The sequence below is a fragment of the Oryzias latipes genome, chromosome 22 (assembly GCF_053564925.1).
Source record: "Oryzias latipes strain Hd-rR chromosome 22, Olatipes_Hd-rR_3.1".
In the NCBI taxonomy this organism is placed as follows: domain Eukaryota; kingdom Metazoa; phylum Chordata; class Actinopteri; order Beloniformes; family Adrianichthyidae; genus Oryzias; species Oryzias latipes.
The window spans coordinates 3,344,113-3,363,308 of record NC_136258.1 but is presented as its reverse complement, the minus strand read 5'-3'; the positions used below and the strand labels follow the sequence as shown (position 1 = coordinate 3,363,308).

Genomic DNA, 19,196 nt, shown 5'->3' with positions numbered 1-19,196 from the left:
AAACGGAAGGATATAAACTCCGCCGAGCGGCTTTTTTTCTTCAAACTTTATTGTATGTAACAATTCAATACAAAACATTGTTAAACAGCGCCGAGCGGCTATATATATTGACATGTCAGCTCGGTAAAATACGAGATGATCTTCTAAACGTGCTTTTAATAATGTTACGGTTATTATGAAACACCTGTTCGCTCATCATTTGAATTTTAATCCGTGTGGTCAGTGCTTTTTCTGAACGAAGCCAGGATTAGCAGTATGCTAACACGGGCTAACAACATTAGCTTTGGGTGGCGCTGCACGTAAACGTGTAAGAATAACCTCAGCCTTTATTTAGTCGGGACACGACTGGAAACACAAATCCGCGTGATTGTTTGAATGTTTTCTAAGGACTGAGCGACATTTCTGCTTTGAAGCTCAAACCGCTGTGTGTGCTGACGATCCGAGCTGTGCTCAGACACACACTTTTAGACCCGGTTCTGAGTTCGGTTGCTTGTACCCCTAGAGCTGCGGGACGGATCGCAGTCTTAAATCTCCCGCACATAGCGGCTCATGTACCATCAAAGACAAAGCTGTAAGTCCGCACTCCCCCGGAAGTGCGGGAGCGGACTACTTCTTTTCTATTTTGTTTGTTACTTTTTCTGTTAAAGTCACTTCCCTCAGTTTATACTGGATCATCGCGGATTAGTCATTAGTTGGGAAATAAAATGAAAAAAGCAAAAAAACGAATAGCAGTTATATAAGAACGAAAAATGTAAAAATACCCCCCCCCCCCCCGACGATGTCATCGTCCATCCCGATGGTTGACAGCAAACATCGTCAACGGCCAATTTAAGGGACATCGCCCAACCCTAGCGGCGTATGGACTTTATTTACAAGTAAAGGTAAGACGATAATAACGTTTGTGCTTTTTTCTATGCTGCAGTTTGTATATGAAAAAAAACCATGTTGAAATTATATTTTAAACAAAACACATTAACTGTTGTCAATCAAATGGTGAATAAGTTACTCAGTATGGTTCATATGTTTGTAAATCTGACTGATGACGTCAGTGCCTCACCAGCCATTAACCTCACCGCACGTCACTGAGCTAGAGCTACTGGTGCTTGAAATATTCATGTTTTCTTTGTATGATTCTGACAAGCGCATAAATACTTGCTCTCTTCTTCTGAGTGAAAAGCGACTTTAAGAAGCGTAAAGTTGCGCAGCGCCACCTTGTGTACAGGAGTATTTCTGTTATACATTAAGCGCCATCTAATGTCAGGGAATGAAATTGCATGTTCACTTGGACCCATCGTAAGCGAAAATTGCCTGGGTGTGAACACAAAAAACGCTGGCGAATAACGCCTGGCGAATATTTGTCCCGGTGTGTACGGGCCTTTAGTCCAGGTTTTTGGGTTGTCCGGGCCTGTGGAGGGTCGGAGACCGGATTGGCGTCATTTTAAGAGGAGCACAGGAGTGTTTTGTAGGTACCTTAAAGCTCTTATGGCAACCTCAAGAAACATCATAAAAAATTTACTGTATGATTGTCGTGCGTGTGGTAAGTGTATCATGAAGTATTAAGAAGAATGACATACAAGTGATGCTGTCGTACGGTCGTACCCTTACGCTTAGTCACTAGTACCGTAAGAGTAATGGCTCATTACTGACCACGTGCAAATGCCGGATACATGGGGTGTACAGGTGATGCAAAAGTGCCCGTAGGATGCTCACAAAAACTAACCGATTGTCTAATGTCCTCATTTCTAACCGTCAGGCTGAAGGCAAAGAACACAGACTTATCATCTGAACAGCACTAATGTTAGGCCTGCACAGTAAATTGAAAATGTATTGTCATCGCGATATAAGCATACGCAATATGCGTTATTGCAAAAGACATGAATGGTTTTTCAAAATGGTAACCTTGAATATTTACACACAAGCATAGACAGAGAATCATTATGCTTTTAAAAAGCCCAACAATGTTCTTATTAATGGTCTTTATTTGTTTTGGCAAATACTACCAGAAAAGTAGATCATTTTTCCTTGGTGTTGAGTTGAAATGGAAACAATGTATTGCGATGTATTGTTTTTTTTTTTGTTCTGCTATGTGTTCATTTAGTCGTTATGATATTGAGCATTAATATTACAAGTTTTCCCATATCGTGCAACCCCAACTATTTGCCCATACTTACCTTTACATGCTGTTTACGTGTTCACTGTGACCTGTCACCCCCTGCATTCCCATAGAAAATAGCATGCATGAACATTTTCACTCTATAGGCTCACTTAGCCATCTATGTCCTTGATATTTTGGGTAGACCATGTGTGTCTCCCGTACAGGTTTGCCCATTTTTCGCCCGTATACACCCGTAAGGTTGGTTGTGACCAATGCATAACGTGCACTGGGAAGAGGTTCAACTTGCCTCTGAGAATCCTGAGGGTGGTGCGTAGGGTAGAAATGATGGCCTCTCTATTTAGCTTTGTTTTAGTGACGCCTCAAACATAAACCTGTTGTTTTACTCAGAAATATTTAGGGAGGAATCTCTGAAAGTCCTTCTCCCACTACACCAACCCATGGCTTGTGAAGCGGTTCCTGTTCGTTTAGGGGGTGTTCTACATAAACGGCACTCAAAATGTATTTCCTTTTTTTCTGACAGAGCATACGGCCAACACGTCTCCAGACTCAACCTCCCTCAAGCCCGAGTTCGGTGATGAGACCGGTGAGATCAGCATCGCTGTGCCGCAGCAGTTTGTTTTTGCAAATGGAAGCCACGCCCCCCTCATCCAGCCCCAGGACCCTGGCCTTGGAAAACCGGCGTGTGGCGGGGGTCTGCTGCAGAAGTCTCTGCCTGTGTCCGTGTCTCTGCAGAACCTCAGCACGCGGGCGTCCATGGACCTTCCCAAAGGTCCTGCAGGGGACGGGCGCCGCTGGTCGTTTGACAGAGCCAGCACGGAAGAGAAAGCTGCCATGGCAGCGGCTCTGGAGGGAGGCGGGCCTATGCGGGTCAAGGACACGCCAGAAGCTGCCAACACTTTCTCTGAGGTGGAGTCAGACTGTAAGGGAAAACAACAGAGGAGGGACCTGATCACGCCAGGGCGGAGTGAGCCTGGGAGGGGTCAGACATCGTCTAGGAACGAGCCTGAGCAGGTTTCTTCTGGCGCTGGGGAGAAGGTCAGGAGCTGGTTTGGATCAAAGGACAAACCAAGGTGAGAGGGAGTGTGGTGAAGGTTATTGCACCTGAATCACATCTTTGTTGACCATCTACTTTTTTATTTTCAATTTAGTTTGATCTTTCCTGTCCTGTAGACATACTTCACCCCCAGCTCCGTGTATTTGTGTCTTTAGCTGAAACCGGTTGATGGAAATGTTTGACCTTTAGTCAGAGTCGCCGCCTGCAAACACTCTGGATCTTCCTGTCTCGCTCTTTATCATGTTGAGTTTTGTTTTGGGGGGAAATCCCCACGTCGAAGCGCTGAAGATGCCTCCAGCTCTGCGTGCTCTGGTCTCTGGTTACAGCAGGGATCTGCAATGCAGATGGAGGAGGGGGAGGGGGGGTTAACCCTGTGCGGTTCAGTAAAGACTGTCTCTTCAGTCACCTGCGATACCATGGCTTTTTTAAATCTGATGGGTGGGGCCAAGATGAGGGGAGGTTGGGGTGGAGACGTCGCTCTGAAAGTTGAGCTGAAGCGGTACGATCCCACCTTCCTCCTGGAGTTTGTGTTGGAGACGTTTTGCAGACTTCTGTTTTAGCAGTTAAGCTTTTAAATGTTTTCTCTCTTTACAACAACATCACCAACGCAGCAAAGTGCATTTCAGACCCACTCTAACCGGAGTTCACGAGTACCAGGGTCATCTTTGGGATGTTCTTCACTATTTTACTCTCAACTGCAGCTCAGACTGGGATCATTCATCTTCCTGTTTGGGGTTTGACCTGGGCTGATGGATGGATTAGGTGGTAGTCTGCAGTTCACAGTTGCAGAGCTAATGTTCAACCAGATTATTCTCTGATTCTGAGGTTTGATTCTCCTGCTGTGTACATTGATGTTTGAATTGGATTCTAATGCTAGCCGTGACTCTTGGTTAGTCGGATTTGTGCAGGTGCTGCTGTGACATTTGCGGCAGATTATAATCCCAGACTTTCTTTGCTGCATTCAGACGCTGTATCAAAATTTGCGGCAGATTAAAACGGCATATTCAGAGTTTCTGTTTGTATGCAGATGTAGTATCAGAGTTTAACCCGTTAACACCAGAGTTTTAGCTCCAGCAGCGTTTACATTTGCACAATTAAGATCATTCCGGCAGAACCTGAAGCAGAGAAAAGCAGCCGTGCACTAATATGCAACTCTTTACGGTAGTGAAGTGCTCACACGATTAACGTGAATCAGATGATTCCATCAGGGAGAAAAGGAACTCTGTCTATCTCTTATTATCATTGAAGGCGAGAATGATGTCCAGGCTTCAGATTTATTTATGTTGAGGATTTCTCCAAAAGCGTCGGTACATTGGGTCCAGGTTCATGCGACCATTCAGAGACTCTCCCAGTACGGTGAGCTTCATCATCTACTACAGGAGCTGTATCTGAATGACGGCGCTTTCAGCTCTACTTCCTTCTCTCTGCGGCCCAGTTTGACGACTTACACCCCCCAGACTAGTAAGAGGAGGGAAAAAATACAAATAAAATTAGAGAACCTCTTTATTATTGTCTCCATGCAAATTAGAAAAATATGTCAAAGTTCAGGAGTGGTACAATCAGATTCTCCTTCATGTTGGTTTTTGACTCCACCCGCTGATTACGCCATCAACACGCCACAGGCCAAAGTTCAGTCCTTGATTGGTTGACGCAGCATCAAAGTTTGTCAAAGTTCAGATTTTTGAACTCTGGACGTGACCTGACACCTGGAATGCATAGCTGCCAGAGCAGCACGCCGTGGCTTACGCTCAGATGCACTGCCAGACAGCTGATGGCGTTTTTACGTTGACTTAACATTGAAACTGGACACCCCTGAAGTGCTAATCTCGTGCGGTGTGAGTGCAGTTTAAGCAATGGCTACAACCGGTTGTCCCCAGCATGCCTGTAGGAAAAAATGTGCATGAACATTTTTGCTCTACATGTTGGTCGGGTGGTTTCCAATCCTAAAATGCGATTTGCGCCGCCTGCGTGGCCCGTACAGGTTTTTGTCTTGCAGACAGCCCGTATCCTCTGGTGACTAAGGCACGAGCTTGCTTTCTGCCGATTCATGTTTAAACTTTGAACAGAACAGTAGGTTCAGAGCGAAGTTCCTGTGTGCAGCGTCTGAAGTGCAGCATAGAAACAAATGCAAAGGTTGGTAAGAGCCGCTTGGAAAAAACAACAATTGTAAATGATGAACTTTAGTTTGGTCTCTGTCAAAGGAATCTAAACTAATCCAGAGGACCGTGTCCTTCTTTCACAGCCTGGGGGTGTCGCACATACTAAAGCCCAGCACTGACCCACACCCACCCCTTTTTCTACCTAACCCACCCCCCGGGGGTGTTTCTGTAGATGGTAGCTCTGTGTTTCCCCCCCTGCAGCACGCTAACCCTTTCCCCCACGCTGATCTCTCTTCCTGCAACCCGTTCCATTCTGTCCTGCAGCACAACCCTTTCTATGAAGACATTCTTTCTACCAGGGCCTCAACCCCCCCGCTGCCTCCTTTGCCCTATCTTTCCAGCTCCTGCCCCCCCATGACCCACCTTATGCCCCAGCCAAGTAGCTCTAACCCCACCTTGGCGCATGACTCCCCAACCATGGAGGACCCCTTCGCTGATGCACAGACGGAGGGGATGACCACAGCTACCAGAGGACCTCCTCCACCCAGTGCAGCACCTCCTCCCAGGAACTCATCGAACCCTTTCAGGAGGGCTGACCGACCACAGGATGATGTGGAGTCACAGTGGGACCAATCTTTTGAAGCATTTGCAGCAGGAAGGCTGCAGTCTCCGGTGGGCCCAGACTTAAGAACGCAGGAAAGCGTCGTGGGAACCTCCTGGTTCTCCAGAGGAGAGCCCGGAGCCTTCAGGAGCGATGACCGAGCTTTGAATCCTGCTAACTCTCATGCTCTGTCTGCATGCACTGAAACTAAACGCAACAGCAGCACTAACACCAGCGCAGCCCCCTCCCACAGTGCTGGCACACCGTTCAGCGGGAGCTCCTCCGGACCTGGTGTTTTGGCAGACGGTGGTCTTTTCTGGTTCTCCCAGCCTGACAGATCCTCCTCAAAGAAACCTGAAACACCCTGTGAGTTGGGGTCTGCTTACTCCAAGGACGCCACCACTTATGGGTCGCATGGAAAGACTCAGACAGACCCAGAGGAACCACAACTGGACCAAGAAAACCGGGCTAGGAGCATGGAGGTCCCGGATGGGTCCACTTGGGATTCTCCTGTGAACAACAGCACAGGAGTCCAGATTTTGGGTTCAAACGATGACCCGTCTTTTTTCCTGCCGTCCTACATCTTCACCTCCTCGCCTCATGCCCAGCAGGGTCTGTTGGACCACCGCCATGGGGGACTAAGAGAGCAGGGATCAGACCTCCACTCAGGTTTGACACATTTTCCTGGTTTCACTTCCACCCCAGACTCTCAGCAGGGTTTTACTGATGCACAGACTTTGGATCATAGCGGCACCAGCTTGTTTCCAAGTCTGTACGTAAGCGCAGAGTCCCAAGATTACCAAACCTGCCGTTCTCCACCATCCTTGAACCCATCCGGCCCCTCAGAGCCAAACCAAACCGTCTCCAAAAACTCTCTGCTCTGGGGTGAAGGAGGTGACTTTCACACAACCGCCGATGAAACTTTGGCTTTGGAGACCAGCATCACAGAGAGGCACAAATCACAACATTCCTTCATCAGCTCCGGTCTGAAGAGTCCTCCTGAAGGAGGTGGGGAGGTGCAGCACGCTGATTCAACGGACCCACGGTCACAAAAGCTGAAGCTGCAGCGCTCTCGATCAGAGGGCACTCTGGCTCCTCCCACACCCTCTTTTGAGAGTGATGCTGTTTCTAGGAGACGGTCCTCTTTGGCTCCTGAGGGCAGCCGCCTCCTCTCTCTAACCCCCCCTGCTCCTCAAAGCATTAGCTTCCCTGTAGCCCTCCCTCCCTGTGCAAACCTTTCAGTGCGAGACGCCTCAAACCCGAGTCCGGAGGGGGCAGAGCAGCAGGCGGTCGTCCAGCGGGACAGGTGAGGCCGCACATGCTCGGCGCCGGAGCCACAGGTGGAGGGATTTCTCATCTTCCAGTCTTTTCTCTTCTGGGCCCTTTTCCTGTGTAGTGGGGGCTGTTTTTTCACACACACCCCAACACTACATACACACATGTTCTCAGACCGACACGCTCTCTGCAGGTTCCTCCCTGTGTGTCTCTATTGGGGTAACAGCGGGGGGGCTGTAAAGCCTCATGACAATTAGCAGGTTTTTTTCCTCCCTGATCACTAACACCCCTCCCCCTTACACTCACAAAAAGGTGCGATTGATTCTTCTTGACCTCACACCTACGCACACCTGACTCCCTGTTCTTCGCTGGCGTCTTTGCATGAGCCCTGCCCTCCTCTACCTCCGTCCCTGAGGCGTGTTAGGGGCTTAAATGTTGTTTCATCTCTGCTGTTGCCTTAGAGAACGAGTCTGAAGACTCTGAAGCTGCTGCTTCAGCCTGGATGTTCTCCCTGAAGCATGCTAACAAAAATTGTAACTAGGGATGTCCTGATCACGTGAACGGTAATTGGTCCAATCACGTAATTTCAAACTCGATTGAAATCAGATGTTGCCTCCCGATCAGGGATTTGGTTTTTATTTTATTCAGATTTTTATGATCAACGCTATATATTTTAAGTCTATTATTACAGATAAATGCTCTACCTGAAGTCTGCATATTATGAGCAGATCATGACATTTCCTGCCTTAAATTCAGCAGCAGGAGGCGCTGAGCTTCGCAACTCCAACGAAATGAAGTCAATTCAGTGGCCGTTTTTTTCAGGATATGGGTCCATCATGTTGGAGCCAGAAATAGTCCGTAAGCAATGAATAGTCCAAGTCAGTCAGTCGTTTCTATGACGACCACTTTCACCAATCAGGAGTGAGCTTCTTGGAAGTCCACACCCCTACCACTTGGAAGCAGGTTACAGGAAATCTGTCAAACTCTTTGAATGTTGGATTAGAGACCACATACTTTTATTGAGGCCTCTAATTGGTCAGTTTATATCTAGAAGTAAAGAAAACATATGGGGGGGGGGGGGGGGGGGGATTATCAAGAACATGTTAAACATAACGGTAGTAACAGTTACAGCTTCTCTATAGAAGTCTATAGGATTTTGGCTTCTTGGAACCAGCAGGTACTTCCTGTTTGGAAAACCAGAGGGTACAGGGTAACTTAGTCCAGTCCTCTTATTTTTGTCAATAAGTGGTGTACAAAAACAGTTCGGTTAAATATACACAAATTCGGACTTCCAGGCTCAACAACACTTGTAGTAAATGTTTAAAACTGACATCAAGTGATTTGTCTTTATCCGAATAATGACCTTCAAAAAAGAAGATTTTTACTTCATGAGACTAAAATGGATAGACGGCAGTGAGCCAACTGCCAAGGGACTGCAAGCGGCCCAAATGAATGGATATACAGTGGGGCAAAAAGTATTTAGTCAGCCACCAATTGTGCAAGTTCTCCCACTCAAAAAGATGAGAGAGGCCTGTAATTTTCATCATACGTTTACCTCAACTATGAGAGACAACATGAGAGAACAAAATCCAGAAAATCACATTTTCTGATTTTTAAAGAATTTATTTATAAATTATGTTAGAGAATAACTATTTGGTCAATAACAAAAGTTCAACTGAATACTTTGTTATATACCCTTTGTTGGCAATGACAGCAGTCAAACGCTTCCTGTTCGTTTTCACAAGGTTTTCACACTGTTGCTGGTATTTTGGTCCATTCCTCCATGCAGATCTCCTCTAGAGCAGTGATGTTTTGGTCCATTCCTCCATGCAGATCTCCTCTAGAGCAGTTATGTTTTGGGGCTGTCGCTGGGCAACACAGACTTTCAACTCCCTCCAAAGATTTTCTATGGGGTTGAGATCTGGAGACTGGCTAAGCCACTCCAGAACCTTGAAATGCTTCTAACAAAGCCAGTCCTTCATTACCCATACAGTGTGTTTAGGATGGTTGTCCTGCTGAAAGACCTAGCCACGTTTCATCTCTAATGCCTTTGCTGATGGAAGGAGGTTTACACTCAGAATCTGATGATTCATGGCCCCATTCATTCTGTACTTTACACGGATCAGTCGTGCTGCTCCCTTTGCTGAAAAACAGCCACAAAGCATGATGTTTCCACCCCCATGCTTTACAGTAGGTTTGGTGTTCTTTGGATGCAGCTCAGCATTCTTTCGCCTCCAAACACGACGAGTAGAAAAAAGTTCTATTTTGGTTTCACCTGACCATAGGACATTCTCCCAACCCCCTTCTGGACCATCCAAATGCTCTCTAGCAAACTTAAGACCGGTCTGCATATGTACTGGCTTTAGCAGGGAGACACGTCTGCTCTGCAGGATTTGATTCCCAGGTGTTTTATGAAATAATTTTTTGCAGGTTCGAGGGAGGTAGGCACTGAGCAGAAACAAATGACTCAAAGACTGCAAGCTAGAATAAAATGTGTCTTTTTATTCCCCGCTTCAAAACAGTCACACAACATAACACAGGAGTTTAAGCCATGCAGTTTCAACAGAAAACATTTCATCTGCCCCTACCGTGACACACGGACTGGAGAGCCAACAGTCCCGATAGAGTGGCTTGAAACAAAACTCCGGCTGGGCGTTCGTACGTAACCCACAGCAGACTCTGAATAAAGTTGGGCTTCCTTATCTTTTATATTCTTTGATGAGCGTGAGGAAAAGGAGGGCCGGTCCCTTCCCGCAGGCTCACCCTGCACGTAGACTCATCCTATACCATCATAAACATGTCAGAATATCTTCTACAGAGCACTCCTTTTACGGGTCAGTAACAGGATAAAATTCTAAACATTGTCAGGATATGCTCTACAGAGTCCTCCCTTAACAGGATAAAACTTTATATTAAACATTCCTTTTGGGGGTCAGTCATAGAAACATCATAAACATATCAAGACATTCTCCTTTTTTGGTTATTAGCAACATAGAACCTTATATAAGAGTACATAAGAGTTTACATAAGTATTCCTTTTTTGGATGGTCAGCCACAGAACATTATCTTTAATGCAGGGCAGAAGGCTCCCCCCCTGCCTACAGTGCATTGTCCATCTCACCAGGCGTCATAATGTGTTACTGATGGTAGTAACCTTTGTTACTTTGGTCCTAGATCGTTCACTAGATCCCCCGTGGGGTTCTGGGATTTTGCTCCCCCTTGCTCCCCCTGGATAGGGATCAGTAACCCTGGATAGGGATCCGTAACCCTGGATAGGGATCCGTAACCCTGGATAGGGATCAGTAACCCTGGATAGGGATCAATAAACCTGGATAGGGATCCGTAACCCTGGATAGGGATCAGTAACCCTGGATAGGGATCAGTAACCCTGGATAGGGATCAATAAACCTGGATAGGGATCCGTAACCCTGGATAGGGATCCGTAACCCTGGATAGGGATCAATAAACCTGGATAGGGATCCGTAACCCTGGATAGGGATCAATAAACCTGGATAGGGATCCGTAACCCTGGATAGGGATCAGTAACCCTGGATAGGGATCTGTAACCCTGGATAGGGATCAGTAACCCTGGATAGGGATCAGTAACCCTGGATAGGGATCTGTAACCCTGGATAGGGATCTGTAACCCTGGATAGGGATCAGTAACCCTGGATAGGGATCTGTAACCCTGGATAGGGATCAGTAACCCTGGATAGGGATCAGTAACCCTGGATAGGGATCAGTAACCCTGGATAGGGATCAGTAACCCTGGATAGGGATCAGTAACCCTGGATAGGGATCCGTAACCCTGGATAGGGATCAGTAACCCTGGATAGGGATCAGTAACCCTGGATAGGGATCAGTAACCCTGGATAGGGCATCCCTAGTTTTCACACCTTACATGTTTAAATTGTTTGTCAGAAGATCTCAAATCGTTGACCTCCAGAATGGCACCCAGATGAGGATGAGCGTGTCCTGCTGGGGTGGTTGATGGTTGAAGGTCTCTTTCTATTCCTGTCTTGTTTTCGTCCACAGCCCCCACCCGGTGAAGCCGTTGACGGCCACTGCCCCCCCAGAGGAGGAGCGCTCAAAGCTGGCCAGCGGCCTAGAGAAGCTCAAGTCCACAATCCACCCGGGGAGGGGAAGCCACCTGACAGAGCAGGAGGACAAGAAGAAGGTATGAAACCCCCCCACCCCCCATTGGTTTGTGACAGAAATGTGAAGAACTGATTTCTACAGTCAGATTTTTGTGTTTGAATGCGTCCTAAACTCCTGCGGTCATGTGCTCCCAGATTCTCACAGGAGGGGCGGGCTCGTACTACCACCTGACCCACAGCCAGCTGGTGGCTCTGCTGGTCCAGCGGGAGGCGGAGCTTCAGAGGCATCAGGAGGAGTTTAAGAATCAGAAACTGCTGTTGGCCAAACGGGAGGCGGAGCTTAAGAAGCTGAAGCCACAGGTCAGAGACCTGGAGGACTACATCGACACGCTGCTGGTGCGCATCATGGAGCAGAAACCCACCCTCCTGCAAGTGCGCTCCAAGCTCAAGTGACAGGGGTGGGGGCAGAGTGCGCCCCCGCCCACTGGAACAGCTCTTAGGCTTCTCACTGCTCTGCGGTCATACATAGTGTTGATACACGGACACAGAAGATGCGACGTTTTCCAGCTTGGCCCCGCCCCCCACTTTAGGACGGTCTGAGGGGTTTGAATGTAGCTCCGCCTCAGGTTGTTTCCAGATTTAACAAGCCACGTTGGGGGGGGCACGTGCCCCCCTCTTTTGTTTCAACAGGGAAGTTTGGGTTTGGAACCGAACATGCAGACAGATTCTGGCTGAGGGGAGGGGGGGTCTGCCTTTTTTAAAAACTGTACACAACTGGATCACACAACTGACACACAATAGTTATACAACATTCCCACAATACACATGCAACCAAAACACAACTGTCACAGATTATTCACACAAGTTACACAACAGTCACGCTATCAAAACAACAGCCACACACAATTAAAACAACCATCACACAAGTCACACAACAGTCACACCTTCAAAACACAACAGTCACGGCATTCACACAACAGTTACTCCTTGAACACACAACTAAAACAGGACTGTTACACAACAGGCACGCAGCCGTAATGCAACAAACACACAACCATCACACACCTTAGACACCCAAAGAAAACACATCCCTCCCTCACACAACTATTATACAACAGTCACTCAGCAGCCGCACAACCAAAACACAGCTGTCACATTGCTGTCACACAACAGACGCACAGAAGATAGGCAACTGTTGCACGACACACAAACTTTTACACAAGAGTAACACAACTTGCAGAAAAAACGATCACACAACTTACAAAAACCTCACAAATGAAGGCAGTAAATCTTTGTAAAGTTGAGGTTTGAATTCCAGTGAAGGGGTCCCCATGAAGTTATTGTGCGTTCACGTGCACAGATGTCTGCGTTTGTGCGTTCTTGCATTTTTATAGATGTTTTTCCAGGCAACACAGAAGTGAAAGTAAAACAAGCCAAATTAGCGGAGGTAAAACGTTCCTCACCACGTGGACGGCGCCGGAACAGATTGTAGCTTCTGAATGTTCAAAGTGTTCTTAGACAACTGTTTGCTTTCTTCTGCTCTTTCTGGGTCTTTTTGTACACACATCCACACTCTTGTGTGTGCTTGCTGAGCTGGCGGGCTGCGGTCACGGCATTTTCAGGTAAAGAGGGCGTCACTCCTGTTAGAGGCTGGAGCTTCTCTGGTCTTCCTCCCTCCTCCTCTTCCTCCTCCTCACACGTGCCTCCTCCACAAGACTCCTGCACGATGAGGAGATGCCTGCAACATGCTGGTGCCTGACCCCCCCCCCTCCCTCCCCCAGTGTGCGCATCACATCTGCTTCTGCTCCAGGTGTCATAAAGGGAATCATCTTTAATGTCATAGTGAAATGCCAAATGCTGCCTTATTTCCGCTGTGTTTGGACGCTGCTCCAGAATGAATTTTCCTGTCTGGGCAGGTTGGAAAAGGAAAAGCCATCTGTTCTCCGAAGGCTTTATTTTTCTGCTTCTTTGTTCTTTAGATTAATGCACAGAATAAAGTGTCTGCATACCCATAGGAAAAGAGTGCTTTTACTGTGAAATGCCAAAAACAAAAGCGAAAACAGTGTTCAGGTCATTATGCCTCCGTTAGCATTCATGGATGTTCTTGCACTGAACTGTCAGAAGCAAAGCAGTACGTTTGTTAGTCTAACAGCACTTAGTTATCTTATACAGCACTTCCGACTGACGCCTGGCCTCCGCCTCTGCTGCTGAGCGGCGCTTCCAGAAGCAGCCGGCAGCAGGCGCTGATCCGACGTCCGCTGTCTTCCACGGGGAAGCATTCAGACGTCAGCCTGAACTGTTTGCTCCCCCAACTGTGTGAACGGGCTCCAGCTGTGGGGCAGGATTGGAACGTTTACACTCTGTGATGCAAATGTTTCACAATTTTTGTATATTTAATAAAGAATATTTTGTGGTTTATGCTCACAATATGTTAAAACGCTTTCTTTTTTTTAAATTCAGTGTTTCATTCTTTAAATTTGATCAATTCTGACCCTTTTCTTTGCTTAATTTCTGTATTTCTAAGAACAAATGAGGCAGCTGAAGGGCAAACTTAAGTTAAAGGTCAACATTATTTGAAATTGATTTGATGCCTCTTCACTGGCATCAGTTAGCAGCTCATGCAGAAACAATCAAACACATCAACGGTAATTTTCATCCATGTTTTTATATCTGAGCTCGTCTGTGGAGAAAGTCACCACCAGGAGGCTCTATTTTCCCCATTTGGATATGGAAGTGGTTTATTTCATGCAATAAAAACAAAAATAAAACTAATGAAGACAACACAAATATGTGAATCTTAACAGAGATATATCAAACTTAGGATAATTGGTGATGGAATGATTGGAAAATATATACATGTACATACATCCATATACACCAGTAAACTGGATGAACTTTATCCTGTTTAATTTATCAGGTATATCCTTTAATCAGGATATTTACTGTAAAACCCACTACAAGAACCTCCTGGTTGGTGTAGTCCAGGTTCAGAAGGAAACGGAAGTCTTGGGGGGGGGGGGCTTTCATTTTCTACCAGTTTACTATCATTTGGGATGATGCGTGTTGTAAAGCGCGCGTAAAAAGGTGCTATTTTAAAGAGTTACTTGCTTTAAACCCATTTTCACTCAAACTTCCTGGTGGACCTCAGCTGGTCCAACAGAACAGAAGCATAGTTTTCAGAACCCACTGAATCCATTTCAGGGTTGTGGGGTTGCTGGAGCCTATCCCAGCTATCCAGGGGCACACCCTGAACAGGTCACCAGTCTGCTGCAGGGACACACACTCACATGCGCACCTAGAGGCAATTTAGAGACATCAATGAACCCATCAAACATCATTTTTGGACTGTGGGAGGAAACCAGAGTTCTTGGAGAAACACCACACATGCACGAAGAGAACATGTGCAAGCAACCAAGAAAGGACCCAGGTGGGAACTAGGGCATTTACACTGTGAGGTGAGTGCTAACCACTTCACCACTGTGCAGCCCAGAACAGTAGCACTGACTAAATGTTTGTTTTTTCCAAAATAAAAGTGGTCCTTCGTGTTACTGAACATGGAGTCTGATGGATGAAACAAATGAAATTCATCCTTCAGTTTAGAGAGCCTGAAATGCTGGAGAAGTTTTTTCCCCTCTAATAAGAAGAGATCTTAGTAATTCGAATAAAAAAAAAAATTATTCGTGATACAAAAGATGTGCGTGAAACAAGTTCATAGTCGTTGGCGGTTGGGCTCTGGGCTGCTGATGTCCAGGATGCTGGTGGAACGTGCTGAGACCATATGAATGAACCCCAGAGGTTAGACGCTGATGGTGGTTGAGGGCCAGTCCATAATACAGCATTGGTGCAGGTGGAGGAAGTGGTGGAGGAGAGCTGGCAAAACCATCTAGAGATGGACAACTCCAGGCCTCAAATTCTGCATTCCTGCATGTTTTCCAACATACGGTACCTGCTCTGGCATGTTCTAATTGGCTGAACCAGGTAATCAGTCGTGAGTATGGCTTAGATCTCTCGAAATTATGCAGACACATCGGCCCTTAAGGCCTGGAGTTGCCCATCCCTGGTCTAGGATGTCTAAAGACATATAAGTCCATGAATGTAATCCTTGTGCTATCCTGGCACTTTAACATTGGCAACTGGGTCATCTAGATCAATGTTTTTCAACCTTTTCTGAGCCACGGCACACTTTAACCTTGTCTAAAATCCTGCGGCACACCAGCATCCAAAAATGATAAAAAAGGAAAAGCTCATAGTATGTATTGATCTACAGTCCCTCCACAATCTCACATGCATTTTTGTGATAATTGTGGCAGAAAAAGCTGGAAGTTGCAGCTGTTTTTTCTAAAAGATGTAATAAAAGTTAAGTTAAAAGATTCAAAAGCTGTCTGATATGTGTTTGTTGTTGTTTTAAGACGTTAAGAGGAGAGACTCATTGTGCGCTGAGACGCTGTCACTTTAACCCAATGCATCATGGGAGATGTAGTGATATCAGACAGACTCTTCTCTGAGCTTCATTGTTTTGTTCACTTGTTCCACGGTCTGACACCGGATTCCGTGGAAAGCTACACCGCTAAAGACGAGTTTTAGCTGGTGTTTTTGGTGGAACTGACAGACTTATGAGCAGAATCAGAACAAGGAAGTGAAGACTTTAACCACTTGTGATTGGTCAGACTGATGACATGTGATTAAGACTCCAAGAATGATTGGTGGAGACAGTTAAAGGGGCGGGACTTTTCAGAAAACAGCTGAAGCTGAGGCTAAATCGCGGTACCGTCATTCTTATCAAAATCTCTTTAATTTAATCAAATAAACACAAAGAAAAAAGTATTTTATGATCTTTCATATTCCTAACTACTCAGTATTTTATCAGGGCCTGTTTGGATGAACACAGAGCTGATATCCTGGAGATGGAAAATGTTTTTAGATCAGTTAATGAGGGCAATTTCCCACGGCACACTAGTGTGCCGCGGCGCACTGGTTGAAAAACACTGATCTAGACCAGTGTTTTTCAACCAGTGAAAAAACACTGAGTAGTTAGGAATATAAAAGATCTTAAAATTACTTTTTCTTTGTGTTTATTTAATTCTATTAAAGACATTTTGATAAGAATGACAGTACCGCGATTTAGCTGCAGCTATAACTGTGTAAGGAAAAGTCCCGCCCCTTTAACTGTCTCCGCCAATCATTCTTGAAGGCTTGATCACATGTCATCAGTCTGACCAATCAGAAGTGCTTAAAGTCTTCACTTCCTTGTTCTTAATTCTGCTGATAAAGTCGCTCAGTTCTAACATAAATACCAGCTATAGCTCGTCTTTAGCGGTGTAGCTTTCCAAAGAGTCCGGTGTCAGACCGTGAAACAAGTGAACAACACAATGAAGCTCAGAGACGCGAGTCTTTCTGTCCTTTTTCGGCAGTTTTCACACTACATCTCCCATGATGCATTGGCTTAAAGAAACAGCGCACAATGAGTCGTCCTTGTGAAACGTCTTGAAACCACAACAAACAAACAGTTTCTAAATTTTTCTAATTTAACTTTTATTTCATCTCCTAGAAAAAAACAGCCGCAACTTCCTGCTTTTTCTGCCACAAGTACCACAGAAATCCACGTGAGATTGCGGCGGGGGGGGGGGGGGGGGGGGTGCTGTCGATCAATACAGACCATGAATTTCGGCTTTTTTTTTTTTTTGGATGCTGGTGTGCCGCACGATTTTTGTCAAGGTTAAAGTGTGCCGTGGCTCAAAAAGGTTGAAAAACATTGATCTATACCCACTAGACAGTGCTCTGAACCTTTTTACATCAATGATTTGTGAACCTCTCTGGTGTTAATGGATTACATGAAATCTTTCCACCTTTATCATGGTAGGGAGAACACGTCAATGTAAGGGTGGGGTCATCTAAGATAGCACAAGGGTTAAAAGCAAAAATATGTTTGTGATTGGCTGAGAAGAAAAGGTGGGGAATTTATCAACTTTTTTAGAGTAAAGGCTTAATTGATGAGTGGCGTGCAGAGCGAGTGATGTAAGAACCCAGCTTACCTTGATGTGATGTGACGTAGATTTTCAATATGGAAATTGAAACAGAAAATGTTGCATAAAAAAGAGGAGGTTTGTGAGGTAGAAAATATGCTGGGCGGGCCACAACCTCCCTGCTTTGCTCCAATCTGATGCATCCACTTGTGGGAGACCAGATCTGTCTACCTCTTTGTTTTCCTCGTCAGAGCAGGAATCTGGCTCAAAACTGCAAGGCTAGATAGCTCCAATATTGCTCAGCATTTTTGTTGCACTGGGAATGTTGGGTTGGAGGGGTGGGGGTAAGTGGGAAAACATGTAAACCAGAGGTGTTGCACTCCATGTTTCGAGGGCTGGCATCCAGCTGGTTTTTCAGAAATCCGGCCCATCTTGCTGTTGATTACCTGGATCAGGTAATCTTCTTCTCTTAACTTGATTAACTTTCTTCTCTTGAGAGAATTTTTTTAGGTCCTTAGGCGGTTTCTCCTCCAAGCTCAGGTCCTCTACCAGAGAGAGGCACAGGACCTTGAGGGTCCTGTATTTTTGCTGGTCTTCCTGTTTCCCTTTTCTGGACTGAGATGTCTGAGGTCTTTTCACGAATTGGCTGTAGATCAATTTAGAGGTTACTGCCCCGGGTGGTCCAATTACCACGATCAACACTTTCACCTTCCATGCCCTTTTTTAGTTCTTCCCGAGTCCATGGTATTTTTCCAGTTTCTCATGTTCCTTCTTCTTGTTGCCATCACCTGGTTTTGCCACATTCACCACCAAGGCTTTCCTCTATTCTTTATCCACCACTGCAATGTGTGGTTGTTTTGTCATTACCATCCTGGAATATACATACACACTAACCTGCCACTTTTTTAGGTACATCTTGCAAGTACTGAGTTGGACCCTCTTTTGCCTTCAGAGCTCCCCTAATCCATGGTGGCAGAGATTCAACAAGGTAGTGGAAACATTCCTCAGAGAGTTTGGTGACATGACAGCATCACAATTGCTGCAGATTTGTCGGCTGTACATCCATGATGCCAATTTCCTGTTCCACCACATCCCAAAGGTGATCTATTTGGTTGAGATCTGGTTACTGCGAACTCATTGTCATGTTCAAGAAACCAGTCGGAGCTGATTCCAGCTTTTTGTTTATTTTATTTTTTTAAGTAAGACAAAACACACTGGACAGACAGATCTGACAAACGCAAAAAAAAGGGCGAAGAAGGAAAAAGTGTGGGGGAGAGAGAATGACAGCAAGAGAGAGAGAGAGATAATTCAATTCTATTACATACTTGCAATCTTGAACTGACAATCATGCATTCTGATAATTATACATATCTAGGGATGCAATAATAGAGATTCATGTAGATGGATAGGAAAGGCTATAGAAATATATGACTATACATTCATTATATCCTTAATAATAGAGAAGTCAAAAGCAGTAACCACACCCCATTACTGAAAAGCATACAGGACGATCTAACACGCTGGACCAACCTGCCTTTGTCCCTTATGGGCAAGGTAGCCACGGTTAAAATGAAAATCTTACCCAAGGTTAATTATCTCTTCTCAATGATTCCCACACAACCGCCATTAAAATGGTTCAAAACATTAGACTCATCCATATCAAGCTTTCTATGGAACAACAAACCTGCAAGAATTAGTCTAAAAACTTTAAAATCTGCAGAAAACTGTGGAGGATTAGAATTACCTAACTTCCACAAATACTTTCTTGCAAATAGATTACAATACATCTTAAAATGGTTAAAAAATAATCCAGAAACCAACTCATGGTTAGACTTGGAACAGGCGTTATGTGGAAAGATCAACCTGTCACAGCTACCATTTATTAGCCAAACAGTTAAAAAACAGGATTGTTTCAAAAGCATTAATATAAATGCCACCTTAACAGCCTGGTGGGAATTTCTCAAAATATCAAAATCATCAATTCAACCGTG

General features: G+C 45.5%; 1 protein-coding gene across 3 annotated transcripts in view; it reads left to right on the top strand.

Annotated features, from left to right (window-relative positions):
• The window catches only part of rab11fip5a (RAB11 family interacting protein 5a (class I)), a 28,630-nt gene extending 14,961 nt beyond the window's left edge, over nt 1-13,669 (top strand). Inside the window, exons 3-6 of one of the 3 annotated variants that reach the window (XM_023951556.2) lie at nt 2,637-3,186; nt 5,671-7,176; nt 11,181-11,322; nt 11,438-13,669. In XM_023951556.2, coding sequence (XP_023807324.1) covers nt 2,637-3,186; nt 5,671-7,176; nt 11,181-11,322; nt 11,438-11,695 — 2,456 coding nt within the window. In that variant the 3' untranslated portion in view covers nt 11,696-13,669. Of the gene's footprint in view, nt 1-2,636; nt 3,187-5,412; nt 7,177-11,180; nt 11,323-11,437 lie in introns of all 3 variants that reach the window. The other 2 variants (XM_023951555.2, XM_023951557.2) reach the window with 2 other exon arrangements.
• Nucleotides 13,670-19,196: the final 5,527 nt, after the last annotated feature.